The 18,948-nt window shown below is 42.8% G+C and overlaps 3 protein-coding genes across 5 annotated transcripts; 1 reads left to right on the top strand and 2 right to left on the bottom strand.

Annotated features, from left to right (window-relative positions):
* Positions 1 to 790: 790 nt before the first annotated feature.
* Positions 791 to 6,878, bottom strand: ppm1la (protein phosphatase, Mg2+/Mn2+ dependent, 1La). Of its 2 annotated transcripts, none has more exons than XM_033982512.2 (4): positions 6,060 to 6,878; positions 2,170 to 2,344; positions 1,690 to 1,851; positions 791 to 1,224 (listed from the first exon to the last, which is right to left on the bottom strand). In XM_033982512.2, the coding sequence occupies exons 1-4, from the start codon at positions 6,456 to 6,458 to the stop codon at positions 872 to 874; spliced, it is 1,089 nt and encodes a 362-aa protein (XP_033838403.1). In that variant the 5' UTR covers positions 6,459 to 6,878; the 3' UTR covers positions 791 to 871. The 2 variants fall into 2 exon arrangements, with proteins under 2 accessions (XP_033838403.1, XP_033838402.1); XM_033982511.2 differs by having other exon boundaries at positions 2,155 to 2,344; positions 6,060 to 6,846.
* Positions 6,879 to 8,295: 1,417 nt separating this feature from the next.
* otol1a (otolin 1a) lies at positions 8,296 to 10,627 on the top strand. Its single transcript, XM_033982801.2, has 5 exons — positions 8,296 to 8,327; positions 8,437 to 8,892; positions 8,968 to 9,057; positions 9,208 to 9,279; positions 9,666 to 10,627. The coding sequence occupies exons 1-5, from the start codon at positions 8,312 to 8,314 to the stop codon at positions 10,550 to 10,552; spliced, it is 1,521 nt and encodes a 506-aa protein (XP_033838692.2). The 5' UTR covers positions 8,296 to 8,311; the 3' UTR covers positions 10,553 to 10,627.
* Positions 10,628 to 14,127: 3,500 nt separating this feature from the next.
* On the bottom strand, positions 14,128 to 18,636 carry tal1 (T-cell acute lymphocytic leukemia 1). Of its 2 annotated transcripts, none has more exons than XM_033982908.2 (4): positions 18,427 to 18,636; positions 16,841 to 17,410; positions 16,481 to 16,599; positions 14,128 to 15,644 (listed from the first exon to the last, which is right to left on the bottom strand). In XM_033982908.2, the coding sequence occupies exons 1-4, from the start codon at positions 18,483 to 18,485 to the stop codon at positions 15,121 to 15,123; spliced, it is 1,272 nt and encodes a 423-aa protein (XP_033838799.1). In that variant the 5' UTR covers positions 18,486 to 18,636; the 3' UTR covers positions 14,128 to 15,120. The 2 variants fall into 2 exon arrangements, with proteins under 2 accessions (XP_033838799.1, XP_033838800.1); XM_033982909.2 differs by having other exon boundaries at positions 16,511 to 16,599; positions 18,427 to 18,626.
* Between the last annotated feature and the right edge of the window lie 312 nt (positions 18,637 to 18,948).

Below are 18,948 nucleotides of genomic sequence, written 5' to 3' on the forward strand. Positions count from 1 at the left end.
AAAGCAGATTTACATACATGATAAAACCCCTGCTGGGGATCTTTTACATTATAGTTTTGATGTAAAAAAAAAAAAAGTCCATTCCCAACAAATAAAAAGTGCATTTTTGTGTGATTGCAGTCCATGCGTTCTATCATCGAGTATCGTATTCTGTGCATTATTCATTTTGATACTCATTAAGTACATCAGCATTTGCAATATAAAGATCAATCCAAGCCAAACAGATTTCAATTAGTAAGTTCAGGTGCCCACTGAATGCACAAAATTAAATTCCCTCAATTATATGTATCTTTATAGGCACTAGTTTGAAGTCTGTTAAATGTAAATAACAGGAAATTGCCCAGAGTAGTTGTACCATTCATGTGCATGTACAGTAGATAACATTGCAATCATAATCTAGTGTACGCTGGTTCAATAATAAACAAGAATGTAATGGAAGAGAATTATTCCAGTTGTCCAAAAAGTAAAACGCATGTTTTTACACAAAAGGTTGAGTTACTAGTGGACACACTGAATGACAGTCTCTTCTACAGTTACAAAACTATGTTGGATACCCTGACTAAGGCCCAACACCAGCATTTACTTGCACAGAAATAAACCAGAAGAAATGAACAAAAAAATGAGCTTCACTTTTAATGTAACTACTGAAATATTGACTAACCCATCATATTCCAGTGTCTTTTACACTGGAATATGCACCTGTACAACATCTTATCAGGTTAAGGGTCTGTTATGAAGCTAAATTCCCTTAACACAACCAGATGGTATTTTGTGGTGTTTTATTTATGTGTTTGTTTTTTTATTTCACACCAACATGTGCTACTCCATCGTCATTCAGATGAAGAAAATACTGGCGTAATCTCTTCTACGTCTACTCACTTGTTTTGCTACCACCCGCTCCACTTTTAAACTTCACCACCATGACGGTGATGTTATCTGGACAGCCCCGGTAAAAGGACTGGAGAACGATGCTCTTAGCTCCAAAATGTGGCTCATCCAAGCGCTCGCGGACAAATCGGACAGCCTCCTCATTACTAAAAGCATCCCACAGACCGTCAGAGGCTAGGATCATGAACTCTGGTTGGAGTTTATCCAGGTCAAACGTCATGATGTCAGGGTCAGGAATGACAACATTGAGGTTTTTCAGGGGATAATCACCGAGAGAGCGGGACATGGCCAGAATTCCTTGGACTCTCCACGATCCATTAAAGCTGATGAAGCCACCTACAAAGTACACAAAAGAGATCCATTATAGTCTGATGCAAATGAGAAAAATAAGGATTTAATGCAATGGTCAGACTAGGTCAGACTTTTTATTATTCAGCAGTTTGTGGAGTCTAAATTTGAAATTTCTCACTATAGTGAGCCACTATGTAAGGTGCTGTTTACATATTAACCACCAGATGGCACTAAAGCTGTACATGTCACGTGAAATGAAAAAAAAAAAAAATCTCTTGTAAACGTTTTGCCATTTTTATGTTGATTAAATTAGATATTTAATCATTCCTAGAATAAAAGGTGAATTTAACTGAATATTTTTATTGTTATAGTAGACAGTTTACTACTAAGTCTGTTTCTTTAGTCACTATGGATGAACCACTGTTAAAATATTGAAAGTTAAGCTTTTTAAAAATGTACTAGTTAATGTATGCTATTCATCCTAGTCTCCATGCTATTCCTGTGTCGTACCTGCTCTCTTGATCCTTTTGCGCTCCTTGAGTTGATATGGTTTGTGATCATGTGACAGTGCAACAGCATTTCCATCTTTGTCACACAACACACCACGGGAGTCTCCAACATTTGCTACAATGAGTTCTCTATCTGACAGTAAGGCCACTAAGCAGGTGGTGCCTGTGGATAAAATACAAAGTAAAATAAAAGCAGATAAATAGGAATGTTAAATTATATTAAATAAAACTTTGTTTTTAAGATGTACATTTTTTAAACAACAGTCTTGTGCAGTTAATTTCAATAAAACCTGTTGCTGTTAATACATACAGTACTGGACAAGCTTCTTTGCATTTTACACAGGGCACAAACACAGAAAAACTATGTTTTATGCTTAAATAAATCATTAGTAGAGGCACAGCTTGAGCCAGTTATTTAAGTGAAACATGCTTTGAAAATTCCAAAAGTAGGTAGTATCAGACATACCCCCTCCCTTCTGACCTGCTTCATCATGGCTGGCAGAGAGTTTGTCCAGCATTTCACGGTCCACAGCCAGGATGCGCTGCTCCAGGATACTAGCATAGGAGAGCCCACTGTCTCTCTTCTCCTTCTCAAAGGCCTGCAGGTGCTGCTTCAGAGCATCGGGCAAGTGAGCCTTCACAAAATCTGCTGCAGCCTGGGCAAAGAACAAGATGATAGAATACAAAGAGTTATTGTTTTTGTTAATAGATGTCTGTAACATATGTTTACTTGTCTAAATATGAATGCTTCAGTGTATGCCCAAGCATACTGCTCTGAGAGTGAACCACCATGTAGCACCAGGGAAGCAAGCATGTGCACACTTCTCCACAGGGTTCTGTCTGCTTGAAGCTTGTTGTCATGGAAATAATTTTGGCGATCAGCTGATGGACTCTCACATGAACCATGGGCCCATCTGGGGTGAATGATGTGTAATGTCTAATGATGTGTAAGGGTGTACGTCAACAGGGCCAACCCAAAAGTGAAGTAAACAGAACTAAAGTTAGTGTGGGGTGAAGTCAGTCCAGAGAATGCATTAAAGTGTGAAAACAACGCTAGGGTTGCTCAAAGATTGTGGGGTAGTGAGGGATTGCACAAAGTATCAAGAAATGTTTTATATTTTAGATCCTTCAAAAAGCCACTCTGCTTTGATCAGTGCTTTGTACACTCTTGGCATTCCACTAAATGGCCCTGACAAGGCACTGGTGAAGTGAACTATTTTAAGTGACTTCATCATGGAGCTCATTGGGAGAAGGCCAGTTTGCAGCTGCAGTGTTGTAACAAAGCAGGCTACTTTGAGAAATCTAAAATCTAAAACTAACTTTTTTCTGCAACATAATTCCATACATCATTCTTCATATATTATGTCTTCAGTACATCTCCACAATGCAGAAAGTAGTAAGCAAATTTTTTTTTTAAAGTGAATGAGAAGGTGTGTCCAGCCTTTTGACAGAGGTACACGCGACAATAGCCAGAAAATGAAGACAATCAATTTGAATTAATATCACAAATAAATATTTTTCTTATAAAATAGATGGTAATAAGATTCATGAACCCCAAGCTGATTCATGCCACAAATCATTTGATTATTATTCCATCCTAGAAGTGTCCATATATTTATAATAAATTATGAATCTAAAAAAAAAAAAAAAAAAAAAGTATACTATATTAGTTAAATTCAATAGCAAACTGTGTCCTTGGCACCTAGGCCTTCAGACTCATATTCACAAATGGCCTACAACTATCAGTAAAAATGTGACTGTTTGCAGCCTTACAGCCCCAGCACATACAGGCGGAGGTGCACATACCTGCAGTGGTGCACGTACAGGCGGCGGTGCACATACCTGCGGCGGTGCACATACAGGCGGCGGTGCACATACCTGTGGCGGTGCACATACCTGCAGAGGTGCACGTACCTGCAGAGGTGCACGTACCTGCAGAGGTGCACGTACGGGCAGGACTAGCCCCAGACACATGATTTAAACCAATTTTCGATGCGAGTGGAACATGAGTTGCGCTGAATATACACAACTACTGTTGTTAAACTGTGCTAAGCCGGTGTGAACCCAGCAGTCACATTCTGGACCACAGTAAACAGCCACTCTGAGAGCGCCCGAAAGAGGAGGTCTCGGAGCTTCTCCACTCACGCTCTGGAGCCGACCTCCGTAGTCCACTGTGACAGTAAAAGTGCTTGGGATTGGGCAAAAAAGCACTTGAATCACATATATTTCTATGAATGGGTGCTGTAGTGCTGCAGTTTGACACATTCATCTGACAAGGCAATTTGGTTCAAATAAACATCAGCAACACATCTCCACCTACCTCTGTCTGCGCAGGTGAGCCTGGGTCTGCCTGCATGTCTTCCGAAAGCTTTCTCTCTTCCACCACCATGTCTCCTCCTCGTACAGTCCTCACGATGTATTTACCCACAGGTGAAAGAAAAGACCACCGTGTACAGGGGACGCAACCGAGCCCGTTTTTTCTTTCACCTGTGGCTAAATACACTGTGAGGACTGTGCACGCTGGTGGAGTAGGGAAAAAAGCTTACTGAACGACACAGACAGGCCCGGGCTCACCTACGCAGACAGGCCCGGGCTCACCTACGCAGACAGGCCCGGGCTCACCTACGCAGACAGGCCCGGGCTCACCTACGCAGACAGGCCCGGGCTCACCTACGCAGACAGGCCCGGGCTCACCTACGCAGACAGGCCCGGGCTCACCTACGCAGACAGGCCCGGGCTCACCTACGCAGACAGGCCCGGGCTCACCTGGGCAGACAGAGGCAGGAGGAGACTGTGGCTGAGATTAAGTTGATCCAAATTGCCTCCTTAGACTAACGTGTGAAACTGCAGCTCTGCTTGGAATGTATTTGTATGAATGGTCATTGCACTTTCACTGCCACAGCGACTGCATCGGTCAGTCTGAGGTCAACTGCGTTACCATCACACTCGCCCAGCTCCAGATGGAGCTGTTTTTACGTTCATGTTCACACCGGCCCTAGTGCCCCACTCTCGGAGCGAATGTTCTTTTACGTCGACCTAACAAGTGGCAGTATGAAAACCACCTTTGTGCACAAATGCATAAACACATGAGCGACGCAACAGAGCACTAGTCTCCATTTCTTGTTTTTAAACTCCACTAAAAGTGAATCGCAAGCTAGCCGTCAAATAACTTTTAATACAAGTAACAGAGTGAGGTGCCGCTGGTGGTCATTCAGTCACTCCACAGGAGCAGTGCAGGTCTACGAGGAGGCGTGGGCGGGGCCACACAAATGCACTGGGCTGCTTTCGGCCTGTTAATCAACTGCAAAGCGAGAATCTGATTGGTCAGTGCTAACCCCAGGGCCCTCAGCTTGCTGTCTGCAGGCCAAACGAACGAGCTAGCAGTTCCTCAAAACTACATCAAATCTGATTGGACATTGTACATTTTTGTACTCAGGACATTACTCCTTATTTATGAAAAGTCTGATAGAAATATAGCCTTAAAATTGTGATTTTATTTTATATATTTAGTGCAATTTAATCAGAATGATTATATTAAATCTAACATCTACATGCTGTCCCTGACAGTTCCCCTCTGGTTAGATTCCTTTGTAGATACAGTCCATCTAATGTCAGTGAGACAGTGATACATTGCAAAAAAAAGTTGATGACTATTCCAATAATTTACTTTATGAAGTGCCACCAGAATCAGTGTATGCAAGATTAAAAACTCAAATGTATGGATTATGAAAATGAATACAATTGTTCTGTTAAGGTTCGACTGGCTTATTTCTTGTCATTAGAATCGTTTCATTGCCACTAAGCCATTTATCACTTCTTACATGTTCCCTAAATATTTTTAGGCCCGGAGAGAAAAAGGAACCATTTGTCCATATTTGGTGTGATAGTACAGCCAAATTTATGTTATGGAGTGAAGAGGAACCTTATACACTAGAATGATTATAACTGCAAAAAGGCCAACAAATCAACCCCTCTTCTCTTTTTATTCTATATTTATCTATAATCACAATGAGGGGAAGTTCTATGGAGGTACATCCCAACATTTCAAATCACCAGTGTTTTTGTTCACAATTATTCTTGTCTTAAAAACAGGAAAGACATGTAATACCTGCAACAGAATCTCTGGGAAACATCAAATACCAGATGGCCACCAAAATAAGACTATAGCCTGTGAGCATAAACAAAAAGGGGACCACCCCTCACCCACAGACTTAAATGCAGAGTCCCACCACAGCTCACAGGCAGCAGAAAATGAAGGGGGTATGGACAAAGTGGTTTAAATGTCTGGTCCTCTACCAGTTGTGTTTTAATGGTCCTATACTGCCATATTAAACGATCTACTTAAAACACAATAACTGTAATGTCCCATACCTCTCCTCCATGTCCGTCAAATATTGCGAATATAGATGGGTGGCTCTTGTTGGTGATGTCAGTGAGCACTTCAAAACGGTCCTCCATGTGGTCTCTCCGTCCCTGTATAGAGTAAACGGCCACATTGTTGTTCTTGAACTCCCATGTTTTGGAGAACTCTGCATCCAGCACACTCAGGCCTCCCAGACGGTCGTTCTGCATCATCTCGGCTACTTTTCCCTTCACCATCTTTACGGCGTCCCGACTGGATTTGACGATGGTTTTCACCTCGTCCGTGTGGAAGAAATAACTCCATAGAGCCAGACTTATACACAGCAAGAACAAAGTCTCCGGCCTGAGGAGGAAATAACGCATGATGCGACCAAGGAGAGACAAGAGTGTCATTGTGTCTCCTATCATCACACGCACCAGGCGGCGGTCTGTCTTCTCCTCTCTGCTCTGTTCATCCGTTTACAGAAACATATCGTGTAGATTTAGCACCTTACTGTTAGGTTCAATCTCAACATTTGTCGCACTTAACGCGCACCTCCAAGCGCACAGCGCCGGGCTGAACGTGTCTCATCTCCTCATGCAGCATTACAGACTCAAGGAGTTGAGGTGATCTCCCGCAGTCAGTCCATTGTAGGACGGTGACTTTGTCCGGACGCTACGGGACGAGGTAAAACCTCCAAATCAACTCCGTGATGTCGAGGTGTCCTGTTTGAGTAAATGACCTGTTTGTTCAAAGCAGAGTCAATTTTCCTCCGCGTTAAATTCGGAAACATTCACACACGTCCTCTCCAGCGATGAAAACAAGAGAAAACACCAGCGATGAGACGAACACACACCGGAAATGTGCTTCTTTTTGCATAAAACGTGCACACATGTGACGCCTCTGTAATTTTGTTTGGGACATTTATTTTGAAAATAAAAAAGGATGCAGTGTTCTGAGACTCCCAGAGCTTGATGCTGGTGTGAGAGGATCGTTGACAAAAGTGCGCAGCTGCAGACTCGGGTGACTGATGCGCACAGCGCGCGCACCAATGGCGCAGCGGTAATGGATGAGGTCATTTGTGTGATAAACATCGAGAACTAATGTAAACTGTGCTCTACGCCTTTATTCTCATGTTGATTTGGTCCCATTGACCGTCCCACTGTAAACGCAGCATTTGGTCGGTTAGATAAAAATAAACTTGAATGTTGTAGGCGGTTTGTCACCTGCTTTAAAAGTGTGAGCAGTGCCCCCTGGGGTCTCATTTCATTTTACACTGTTAAGGGTTTTTGTTTAGTTAAGTTTTTGTTTTTTTAACTGACTTTTTAATTGCCCATACCTGTTCATTTTTACAGTTTTGACAGAATCATTCACTTTTTCCTTGATTAAAACCAACATATGGGAAGCTTTGACCAAATTTCAAATAGAAATGAATGAATAACTTTGTTTATAATTATCCTACAGCAATTAATTGCCTAAGTGGGTTAAAGGTTACACTATGTAACTTTTCTGTTGGAGGCACCTGCATGCCTCCATGTAGATGTTAATGCTGTGCCTGAAATGTTTTAGAATGAAGAAAAAAAAAGAAAAAAAAGATACGTTAATTGCTCTAATGAGGAACATTCCTGGTCAAATAAAAAGGTGATGGCACCTGTTGGTCTCTATGGAGATGCTAGTGCTCCACCAGAAAAGTTACACAGTGAACCTTTAATGTAGAAAAAAAACAATAATTTCTAAAATACAGAATGTGCATTCATCAAGATCAAGAATTCTTACCTGATTGATTTTCTAGAGCCAGAGTTCTAGAGCCAGTGTGGTGAATAGTTGGATTGACGCCTTCCAGCTTCTGGGACATTGATCCGCTCCATTGGGTTTGTGGTGATCCATTTTCTGCTTTGAAGCTTTGCCAAATGGCTTGGCCACTCAAAGGTGATGAACTTACAAATGATTAAAAGGACTAGAACACGCTGTGTCTCTCTATGTTCTGAAGGTGTCTTTCTTTTAGGTAATCTTATATTTATAGTGTGTTTGTGTACAAATCAGAGGTGTGTGAAAACAACACCATGCACTGAGCATGAACCCTCTGTGACACAGGAATCATATCCCATATCACAAAGTCTTGTGGCAAATACGGCCAGCTTTGTAGTATATCCCTCAGGAGTCATATAATCTGTAGGTGCCAACCCACCTTACCCTATAACCTGCAGTGCGCTGTCTTTGTTCACTGGCAATATAAGGGAGTGGGCTCCATTGATCATGAGCTGGAGGCAATGGATGAAGTATGAACACATCAGCAGGTACCTGTGCTACATTATCAGTAAACTTGGGCTACTTTCATTTATATGGGAGGATAAGAGTTTGTTCAATTTACTGGATCTTCCTCTTTGATATTGTTCTTTTTTTTAGTTCGTTTTGACTTTCATCTCAGAATGACCCGCGCCCACTTCCTCCTCCTTGTGTGTATTCTGGTTGGGCTGATGGCTGTGCAGATCTCTGAGGCCAAAACCACACGGGGGCTCAAAGCAGACAGCACTAAGAAGCCCCCCAGAGCAGGAGGCAGTGGAGGCTTCAGGAGGACCACTACCACCACCCCGTCCAGCCACACTGATGAGACCACTGATGTGATGACAGACTCATACACTCTGTCAGCAACTGACAGCACCACATACTCCAGTGACCTTTACCCCACAGGCTTTCACAATGATGCTGTTGCACCTGCCGGGAACGCCCTTGCAAACTACACCCTTGACTACAGTGAATGTTTCTTTAACTTCTGCGAGTGTTGTCCACCTGAGAAAGGTCCTGTGGGGCCCAAAGGAGATCCAGGGCTACCGGGGCCCCCAGGGCAAGCAGGCCTACCTGGTAAATCTTCACACATTTGTAAAGTTAGTTTTCTCAGTTTATCTGTACCACATCTGATTTGATTGTGCTTTGAAGGACTACCAGGAGAGAAGGGAGAGGCAGGGCTCAGAGGACTGCCTGGCCCAGAAGGACTTCCTGGAGCCAACGGACTCAATGGCGACATAGGTACATCGGAGCTTAGCAGCAGACGAGCCTTTGACTCATGTCTGTCTCTTTCCCTCACTTTATGCTTGTCTCCCTTTTTGCAAAGCACTGTTTTATTTAAGTATTTTTTGGATATCATTTTCTACGCTTTATTTATCACAACTACTACAGGTGAAAAAGGTGACCAGGGACCTATGGGCCTGCCTGGGCCCCCAGGCATTCAAGGAAAACAAGGAGAAAAAGGTATGACAGTATACACATACACCATATACAGTGTGATCCTGGATATAAGACCCCTCTGTCCTGCTCTATGACATTTGACAGATACATTAAATAACAATATTACAAAAATCTCAAGGTACCCAGAAACACTTTGCAGTTGAGGACAACAAAAGTATATGTCCGTCTTTACATTAGTCCTAAAGGTGCATTATGTAACTTCTCTGGTGGGAGGTATGTGAGCTGTGTGTCTCCATAGAGATGTAAATGTTATAAATTACATTTCTTGTAAACAGCTCAAACTAATATGTGTAGGTGGGGCCCATTTTCTAAAAAAGTGAAATTGTTCAAAAATACAAAAAATAATAAATAAAGTACATATTCTACATTTGCCTTGTCTTCTAAAACAGGTGATCCTGGCCCCAAAGGAGAAAAAGGTGAACGTGGTGCTATTGGTTTGAAAGGAGATCAAGGAGAAAGAGGTGAACCTGGTCAGAATGGGACTAAGGGTATCGCGGGGCAAGAAGGCCCCATGGGTCCTCCTGGGCTGGCTGGGCTAAAAGGCCTGAAAGGTGACCAGGGACTCAAAGGAGAATGTTTGCTGGGTTCTATGGGCCCTAAAGGGGATGTGGGAGCCCCGGGACCCCCTGGAGCTAGAGGTGAAATGGGGCTCAATGGGACTGAGGGTTTGAAGGGAGACAGAGGAGACCCAGGCCCTCTGGGACCAAAGGGGGATGCAGGGGCTCGAGGTCCTCCAGGCCCTCCAGGAGGACGGGGGATGCCTGGTCAGAGGGGGGAGAGGGGAGTCAAAGGTGTACGAGGACCAAGGGGTCCTAAAGGCCCTCCTGGAGAGAGTGTGGAACCAGTCCGCTCTGGTTTTAGCGTGGGCCTGTTTCCTAGTCGGTCCTTCCCTCCACCTGGACTGCCTGTGAAGTTTGATAAGGTTTTCTATAATGGGGAGGGCCACTGGGACCCAGCTCTCAGCAAGTTCAATGTCACCCACCCAGGGGTCTACCTTTTCACGTACCACATTACAGTCAGAAACAGACCTGTTCGGGCCGCCCTGGTGGTCAATGGTGTAAGAAAACTGAGAACACGGGACTCCCTTTACGGCCAAGACATTGACCAAGCCTCTAATCTGGTCCTGATGCAGCTGAGCGAGGGCGACCAGGTGTGGCTGGAGACTCTGAGAGACTGGAATGGGATCTACTCCAGCAGTGAAGATGACAGCACTTTCTCTGGCTTCCTGCTCTACCCTGACTCAAAGGACAAGCCCATCGCTTTAGAAAACCTCTGACAGTTCCACCTCCAAATGCTGTTAGATTAGACTCATAGTTCTGCTGCTTGCTGCTGCCTCACTTGCACCAAAAGATAGTTCCTATTAGATTGCTTTACTCCTGTGTCTCATATGTACTTTGCACGGCAATAAAATTACCATGCATCACTTTTGTCTTGCATCTGCTGTTTTACCAACCTAAAATAACTTGGAAACTGTAGCTACCATGAATAACCGCTAGAGGGGGTCAGATATCTAACCTCGTAATGGTCGCACTTCCCTCAGTTTTACAATGTATGAATACATTTTAATTTCAACTTTAATTTGCATACTAGTCATTTTGTCAATATTCTAATAAAATAAATATTCCAATAGCTACAAGGGCTTGCAGAAGGTAAAATGTGGATTTGGTTATATTTTATAAAGACTAATCAGACCATTCAAAATCAGACCACCCTCTGTCTCACAGCAGCAGTGTAATGGAGTAAAATGTGTGAGGACTGAGGGAGAGTGAAACAGTGAAACCTGACCTGCCAAGACTAAACACACTGGGACAGAAACATCAGACTACCACAGGTCCATCTATGCATGTAGTGTGTGCCAAATAAGCAGTAAATGACGCAAGTCCTACCTTTTGATACTCTTTATACAGTAAACGATATAATGCAAACAAAATCAACACGCAGTCCAGATTTTCCTTTTATGCTTTATATAATATTTGTCAATGACCTCAAACACAATACACTGGGCAAAGACTAAGTTTAAATCTGTCAACTGGACAAATCGTTGTAGAATTTGTCCAGTTGACTGATTTAAACTTCATCTTTTGCTGTGGATCAGACCTGGATGATTGAGGGATTACACAGACAAGACACACTGGGCTATTTTCAGGGGCTTTTTAAATCTTGCATTTAGGCCTGTAATAATCCTACATTAGCTTAAGTCTTTTATATGGAATCTTATTTCATTTGTAAATAGGCTAAACATGACTTTTAAGGTTAACATTTAAAATATTAAGTATAGTTAGTATAGTATAGTACTGAGTATAGCTATAATGAATGTTTTATGTGAATAACATTTTTATTCAAACATCAGGACAGTAAAGTGGCTGCACACAGTAGGCTGCACACAGTAGGCTACACACAGTAGGGTGCACACAGTAGGCTGCACACAGTAGGCTACACACTAGACTGCACACAGTAGGCTACACACAGTAGGCTACACACTAGACTGCACACAGTAGGCTACACACAGTAGGGTGCACACAGTAGGCTGCATACAGTAGGCTACACACTAGACTGCACACAGTAGGCTAGACACAGTAGGGTGCACACAGTGGGCTACTATTGCAACTGCAAAATCCTGTGATTTAACATAAGTGATGATGAGAATAATGAGTATATGTACTCATACCAAATTTGTTGTAGCCTAAATGCAAACTTCGTAAAAATAATTGATGAATAATTAATTCATCAATATTTGTCAAATTCGGGCTAAGCTCTAACTTATATGGACCAGTGACGTCTCCATCTACTGGTGAAGGACGTAAATGTACTCCAAGTGCCCACATTATTTACGCCTCTGCTTGCACTGGGACTGTGTGTGTATGTAGCCTATGTTAAAATGTTATTTGGCTTGTTTGTTTATAGCCCTATCTGTGTATATGTGTGCGCGCGCATTTACGCAACTTCTCCAGCCTGTGTGGAAAAATATAAATAACTACCTTGGCGGCGTGTGCAGTGTGTAATCTGTTCCCGGCAGGCTGGATTCCCACTGTGAGAAAGACAGTATATTGTTCCTGCAGAGGCGCAGATAACAACTCATTAGCATACTGAATCATTTGGCTGCAAGAGGCACTCTGCCACCCATCTGCACGGCACTGATAAACACGCACACTCGCGCATCCACACATACAAACAGCGTTGGCTTTACGCGCTCCTTCCCTTTTCAAAACCTCATATACCCCGCCTGTATCCCTCTTCGTTTTGTGAGCCTGTCTTTTTTGGAGGAGGCGCAGGTAAATGTTTGGCAGGCATTAACCCAGAGAGGTCCTTCAGTGGAGCCAGGTCCCCGAACACCTGGATGTCTCTGATGCTCCCTGGAAGCAATTATAGTTTTTTAGAAATGCCCAAGAGCTGCTGGCGCTGGAAATGTAACAGTAGGAAATAAGGGCTGAGACTGGGAAAGTTAGGAGAGAGTTGGCTTTTTCAAATGGCAAAGCTATAAAAACACACCTAATTCCCTCTAACTTTTCGATTGCATAAGCAAATAATTTGGCTGTTTCAATGTGTACAGACACAACGTGCGCAAATGAGCACTGGGGAGGCTGTCCAAACTACTTTCACAATGGCAGGATATCCTGTGGGTCAGCAAGCCAGCTTCAACTCTACAGGAAGTTGTCACTTGTTGGGGGGAAGTAGTAGGATTCCATTCTAGTCCAGATTAGGTGTAGATTTTATAAGGACACTGCATTTTAAACTATACAAATATCTATCTATCTATGTGTGTGTGCGTGTGTGTGTGTGTGTGTGTCTCCAATCACCTGCCCATCTCCATGAAGATGCTTTTGCTTTACCTTGAATGATCCACAATAATACATTAAATTTATCTATTTTAATTTTATGTGATCAAATATGTTAAAAATAATGCATTAAAAAACAGCAGCCGGATTCACAGATCTGTCCTGTAATGTTGCCTGGTAGCGTCTCTTGTTTGTAAACATAGAGATATTTAATTCCATACAGTAGAAAATTCCAGGCAAAGGAATCTTTTTGGATCCAAGCAGTCGGTAAAAAGTTGGTAAAAAGTTGGTCCTTTAAATAAAATGGTTGTCCTGCATTTACAGAAGTGTGAAATGCAGAACAACCAGACTTAAGAACTCTTTCTATCCAACGATCATCAGACTCTTGAACTGTTGAGCAAACTCCCTCCTCCTACACATCGACTTACATCTTGCACATGATAATTTGCACTATTATTTATTTGATTATATATTTTATATGCTCTCTTTATTTTATTATTTATCTATTTATTATCTACATAATTTTCTCTGTACTTTGGCATCAGTGTGGTCAGTAAAGTAAGAATTTGATTGTATAAGAAAACGTGTTTCTTACTCTACATCTGATAATAAAAGCTTTGAATCTTGAATCCTATACAGCATGACAAAACCAAATTGATCGTTCAGAAAAGTTTTTTTTAATACAAATCTAATATTTCTAAATATTATAGGCGCAAACACTAGTTTCACCATGTATTAAATTACATTATTGTTGCTTTATACATTTATACATACAGTGTATTTATTTATCTTGAGTAAATTTAAAGGATCTTCCAGGCTGCAGTGGGTGAACCTGTTCAGTGGGTCACACTCTGCCAGAGTAAGTCTCTGATTTGACATAAGATGAGCAACAAACACTGATGCTCACATTCATTACACACTCGGGGTAGTGTATGTATGGTCACTTTTTGTTTTATCAAACACCTTGAAAACCAATTTAAAATTCTGTGTGGGCCTGAAAAGTGATTTTGTTCAACTTCATGACAAACATTTTCCGGTTCCACAGATCCGGATGAATTTAAAAACTGCGCACAACCAATTTTCTCACTTTGTTTATTTAGGATTTTTCATATAAAATTCCTGTGACATTGGATATATTTATAGATACAACTATACAACAAATAGCCTTTACCAAACGTACAATTTCCCTTTACTGCAGTTAACAAAATACCATAATTACCAAAGGTACCAATATAAGCTACAACGTCCTGCTCAGAAAGAAGCAGAACCCAACAACAGCAAGCATTACGACTGTCCTTAGCAGAGAGATGCTGGTGTTGCTGTTATTAACACTGTGCATGTGAGAGATACTGCAATTCAGGGATATTTCTGTGTACCATACTACACTACTAAACCATGTTACAGCTTTAAAAATATGCAAACATTCATATCAAAAGGACCTCATGAGGCATTTTATGATGTTGTGTGACCCAAAGACACACTGCATGTCCGGTACCTACTCAGCAAATTCATATCTTTCGGTTGGTTCATCGTCACCAAAATGGTACCACATATGTTACAAAAATGAGACCTTACATGTTCATGCCATCAATCTATCAAACCCATTGACAAACACTACGTTGTTACCACATCAGTCACTGTTAGTACGTTTGCTCTATTTACAATACGCAACTGGGATTATGACCATCGCTTCAATCTTCTGAAACATGTACAGCATTTTGGAACGGGACTACGTTGTAACCATCATGTCAAATCTGCACATTGTTTGCCAAAATTGTTCCTTTTTTGGTTTTGTATTATTTATATATATATTTTTTGTGAATACTGTGTCTTTGGGCAGCAAATATAATAATCAATTGGTCAAAAAACATGCAGAATGTACAAGTCCTTCAGTAGAACCGATACACTCACAAAAGCAGTGCCATGCAAACTGTATCACTGCTCGAAAATGAAATGAAATTCGAAATCCACTAATGGCGAAACGTTTTTAAAGGTCCTGGGCAAGATTCAACCTTTTATCATCCTCGCTTGAGTTGGTTGAGTTTCGGAAGCCGGCTGAAACGCTGGATCATCGCCGGTTGGCCCCGTCTAAGGTGCGTCCGTTGCGTCTCAAATCTCTAGATGGCAGATGGATGGAGCGTTGAGCTGATATCGTCCTTGGAACTGGAGGCGAATCCTGGTCCTCCACAAAGCTCTCCGGACTGCCCTCTCCGTCCCCGTCGGGCAGACTTCCGCAACTAGAACTGGGGGACATTGTCTCTAGTATATCATCCCGGGCCAAACTCACCACCGTGTCCTTCCGCGGCCCTCCCTGCGGCGTCCTATCGTGAGCTCCCACCCCGACTAGAATCCCAGTGTCTCCATCCGTGGTACTTCCGAGATTCCTGCTGCCATCCTGATCTTCCAGCAGGTTGGATAGGAAACTAATGTATTTCATGGCCAGCCTCAAGATCTCATTCTTGCTCAGTTTCTTGTCCGGAGGGTGAGTCGGGATAAGCTTTCGGAGCTCGGCAAATGCCCCGTTGACGTTCTGCTGCCGCCAGCGCTCTCGGCTGTTTGTGAATATGCGGCGGACGATTTTGGGCTGGCCCGCTAAAAGATCGAAAAAAAACAGGAGAAGTTGGTCAAAATAGGGTTTCGTTGCAAGTTTACAACACAATGACATCTACTGCGATTAGGTGATGTACTTTTAAATAAAGAATGGAATAGTCACAGTAAAGAATAGATTTCAAATACACACATTAACTTGAATCAAAAGAAAACACAAGTACTTCAACATGACAGCTTCATATTGTCCTCCATACAGTCATGAACTTTGTTGTGTGAACAATTCCTAAGAGGAAAAGTTTGTGTTTGAAGTGTATCTTGTGTAACTGTATAATAGGATGAAAGAGGAATAGCAAGTCCCGTGCCAAATCCTAGAAACCGGGGCTCTTCTGCTCCCTGATGGTGTGTGTGCAGGTTTTTTTAATTTTTGTTGTTGTTGGGGTTTTTTTTGGATTCTTTTAAGGATGACAAAACACCCTACTGCAGGTACTCTCATCCTCCCTAACCATGGTGTGTTCAGGCTATTGTTGCCCTTGGAACACACCCAGTCTATCTTAATCCTTCAGCCCACTCTGCAGTAAAGCCTTGGCATAGAGGCGGCAGCACCCCCATCTTGCACCCCTGTATGGCAGCGAGTGGGCAGTGGAAAATAAGGACTACATTCCAAATGAAATAAACTGTCCCAAAATATGTTTCCTTTGAACACTAAATATTGCATGTATGTGACACCATTTGTGGTTTAAATGTGTTTAGCTCATCCTGCTGTCTGCAGCATCTCCTGCAGCACTCAGAGTATAGATCCATGTCAGTGGATGGATGACAATGGAGATGAGGAGGGGACTGTATTGGCAGAAGGAGGACACAGCAGAAGTGCGTCTTACCATACTTATAAAGATCTAAAATGCGCCTACCCTCGTCGAGTTCAACCTCATAAGGCGCCGGGCGGCGCTTTACCCTGTTGCTGGGGTACATGCTGTACTGCTCTGAGTCTCCTCCAAGACTGCAGTCCCATGCAAAGATCACATAAAACACAGGAGTGAGAGAAGTCAGCACACACTGTGAGATGCCAGATCCTGAAACATAATAACAGCCTGCCCTATGATAGAAGTGGCACACAGAAGATGGCCTCATTCTATTGTGCAATAGTTCTTTAATAATGTCTAAGTCATTTCACATGTCAATAAAGTTTTAGAACAGGCCTACACGTCATTCATTCATCATGCTCATGCTGTGTGCGTTACCTGTTGATGGCGGCGAGAGGCTGTGCCAGGTTGTAGAGCATCGCCCGAGCCGGGACAGGGAGCGCGTTTGGGCTCAGCTGGACCATTCGAGCGTCGTCTCGTTGTGGCGGCGGAAGCGGCAGCGGCGGAGGTCTACGAAGTTCTGTTATCGGCACCAAATGATTGTCAGTCCTGTGTTCAAGCGCTTTTATAGCGTCCCTCCTGGAGAGCTCGATCACCGGCACTTCCCTTTTCAGGTCAAGGGCGTTGTGAGAGGCAGTTTCCTTGGCAACGCCGTTAATGATGATGCTGATGCTGGTCCCGTTGCTCGACTTCTGCAGAGGAACGTCATCCGTCTCTTCCACTGCCTTCATGCCCCCTCCTCCTCCTCCTTTACTCCTCTCCTCCTCCTCACACCCCTCGTGCTCCCCCCTCGCCTCCTCGTGCTCCTCCTTACATCCATTCTGTCTCGAGAATTGGTCTTCCCGCTTTTCAGGACCTTGGACTGAGTCGGGACTCCCGGGACAAACCTCCGGCTGCCGTTTTTCCATCATTTTCACCGCGTCACCGCTCGCACCCTTCCTCGACAATCTGGACCATATTAAACCATTATTACAATCTTTACACCTCTTCTACTGCTGCTGTGCTGATTATCAGACAAACAGGATCATTGCACCGTAGAAAAAAACATTAAAGGCTATAAAGGCCTAAGCATCCTGTCCTGTGCAGTTTTGTGCTTTTCTTTTGACCTTCTTTCATGAGCCTTTGTGTTTGGACACTGCAAAAGGCCATGTGTGCACAAAATGATTATTATTATTACTATTAGGCAATATCTTTCATGTATCCTTTCCGACTAATAAACTATTCGTTCTGCTGCTTGAACGCACGTGCTAAAACACATGCTAAAATGCTAAAATGCTTGTCTTTAAATAAAATCCATATTATTTGTGTGTATTTGCTGCATTATAAAGTCGTTGTAACAGACTGATTAGAAGGCGGGTTTTTTCTTGTGATTTTCATGCGTTTTCTCTATAAACCTCTTATTTTCCTTCAGTTTCACATTTCCTAAAAGCCAAACGTGATCAGCTTAATAACCAATTTTAAAAATCCACATTACATCAAAATGAAATTAAATAAGCCAACCTACATTCATTGAAAGGCACAGACAGACACAGAACTATTCAAAACGATTAGTGCGGGGGATTCGTTTAGCCCTGGGCATCCACACAGTCAACAAGACGCGCACAAACAGAAAAAGACCATTTCAAGCACAGGACAAAATATTATGTTTGGATCGAAGTGAGAAAAAAACAGCAACACAAAATATCACTTCTTTTATTCACGAAACGTTTGAGGTAATACCGCGATTTTAGCAGCATTTAACTCAACTCAAACGAAAGGTAATTTAATGCGTAAAATAAAACATAATCAAGCGTAATGCCTGAACTCCCTCACAGGCCCCGCGCTCTTTATGTCTAACCACAGCATCCAGTCGAACAAAAGCGCTCATCTGCTCAAATATAACCATTAAGCACAAAAATACCGACCACCAGCCACAGGAAAGAAGCCCTAACGATTATTATAAGGTGCGTATTTGGAGAACTCACCGCCAGCGCCGTGTTGTTGATGTCAGTGTGGAAGTGGAGCCATTTTGTGAGTGGGTCATCCATGTCTGCGCTTTTTCTTTTTTTTCCGCGAGTTCTCCCGGTGTGAATGTATGTGTATGTGTGTGCGTAATGGTGAGTTATTCCTCTCTTCATCCTCGTGCACGCGCGCGCTCCCTCAGTGTGGGGAGCAGCGGAACACAGGCCGCAATGTGGCCGAGTGAGATAAGCGCACGGCAGCGGCCTCTTCATTCCCGATAAGCTCCTAAACCCATTATTTATGAAATGATTCATTATTATTTGGCTGTCGTTGGCTATATAGGCTTGTGGAGGGCAAAGCATAAAAAAGGAAAAACAGCCACGGAGCAACGGCCTGTAACAACCAGGATACTGTAGCCTGTGAGCTGCATAGTGCTGTTTTAATTTTGATGAGAGAAACAAAAGTGAGGGTTAAGCTTCTGACCTGTATATTCTCAACAAAAGATTCTCTTTAATCCCGGGATAAGATAACAAAGGTGGAATGTC

Source organism: Periophthalmus magnuspinnatus, chromosome 17 (genome assembly GCF_009829125.3).
Source record: "Periophthalmus magnuspinnatus isolate fPerMag1 chromosome 17, fPerMag1.2.pri, whole genome shotgun sequence".
In the NCBI taxonomy this organism is placed as follows: domain Eukaryota; kingdom Metazoa; phylum Chordata; class Actinopteri; order Gobiiformes; family Gobiidae; genus Periophthalmus; species Periophthalmus magnuspinnatus.

Excerpts from the sequence above, each read along its gene's own strand:
- ppm1la (XM_033982511.2), bottom strand. The coding sequence starts at position 6,458 with ATGATAGGAGACACAATGACACTCTTGTCTCTCCTTGGTCGCATCATG. Across the intron at positions 1,852-2,154 it reads AGCAGGTCAGAAGGGAGGGG|GCACCACCTGCTTAGTGGCC; the intron begins GTATGTCTGATA and ends TTTTATCCACAG. Across the intron at positions 1,225-1,689 it reads CAAAAGGATCAAGAGAGCAG|GTGGCTTCATCAGCTTTAAT; the intron begins GTACGACACAGG and ends TGTACTTTGTAG.
- otol1a (XM_033982801.2), top strand. Across the intron at positions 9,058-9,207 it reads CGGACTCAATGGCGACATAG|GTGAAAAAGGTGACCAGGGA; the intron begins GTACATCGGAGC and ends CAACTACTACAG. Across the intron at positions 9,280-9,665 it reads AGGAAAACAAGGAGAAAAAG|GTGATCCTGGCCCCAAAGGA; the intron begins GTATGACAGTAT and ends CTTCTAAAACAG.
- tal1 (XM_033982908.2), bottom strand. The coding sequence starts at position 18,485 with ATGACCCACTCACAAAATGGCTCCACTTCCACACTGACATCAACAACA. Across the intron at positions 16,600-16,840 it reads CCTCTCGCCGCCATCAACAG|TCTTGGAGGAGACTCAGAGC; the intron begins GTAACGCACACA and ends ATGGGACTGCAG. Across the intron at positions 15,645-16,480 it reads TTTAGATCTTTATAAGTATG|CGGGCCAGCCCAAAATCGTC; the intron begins GTAAGACGCACT and ends TCGATCTTTTAG.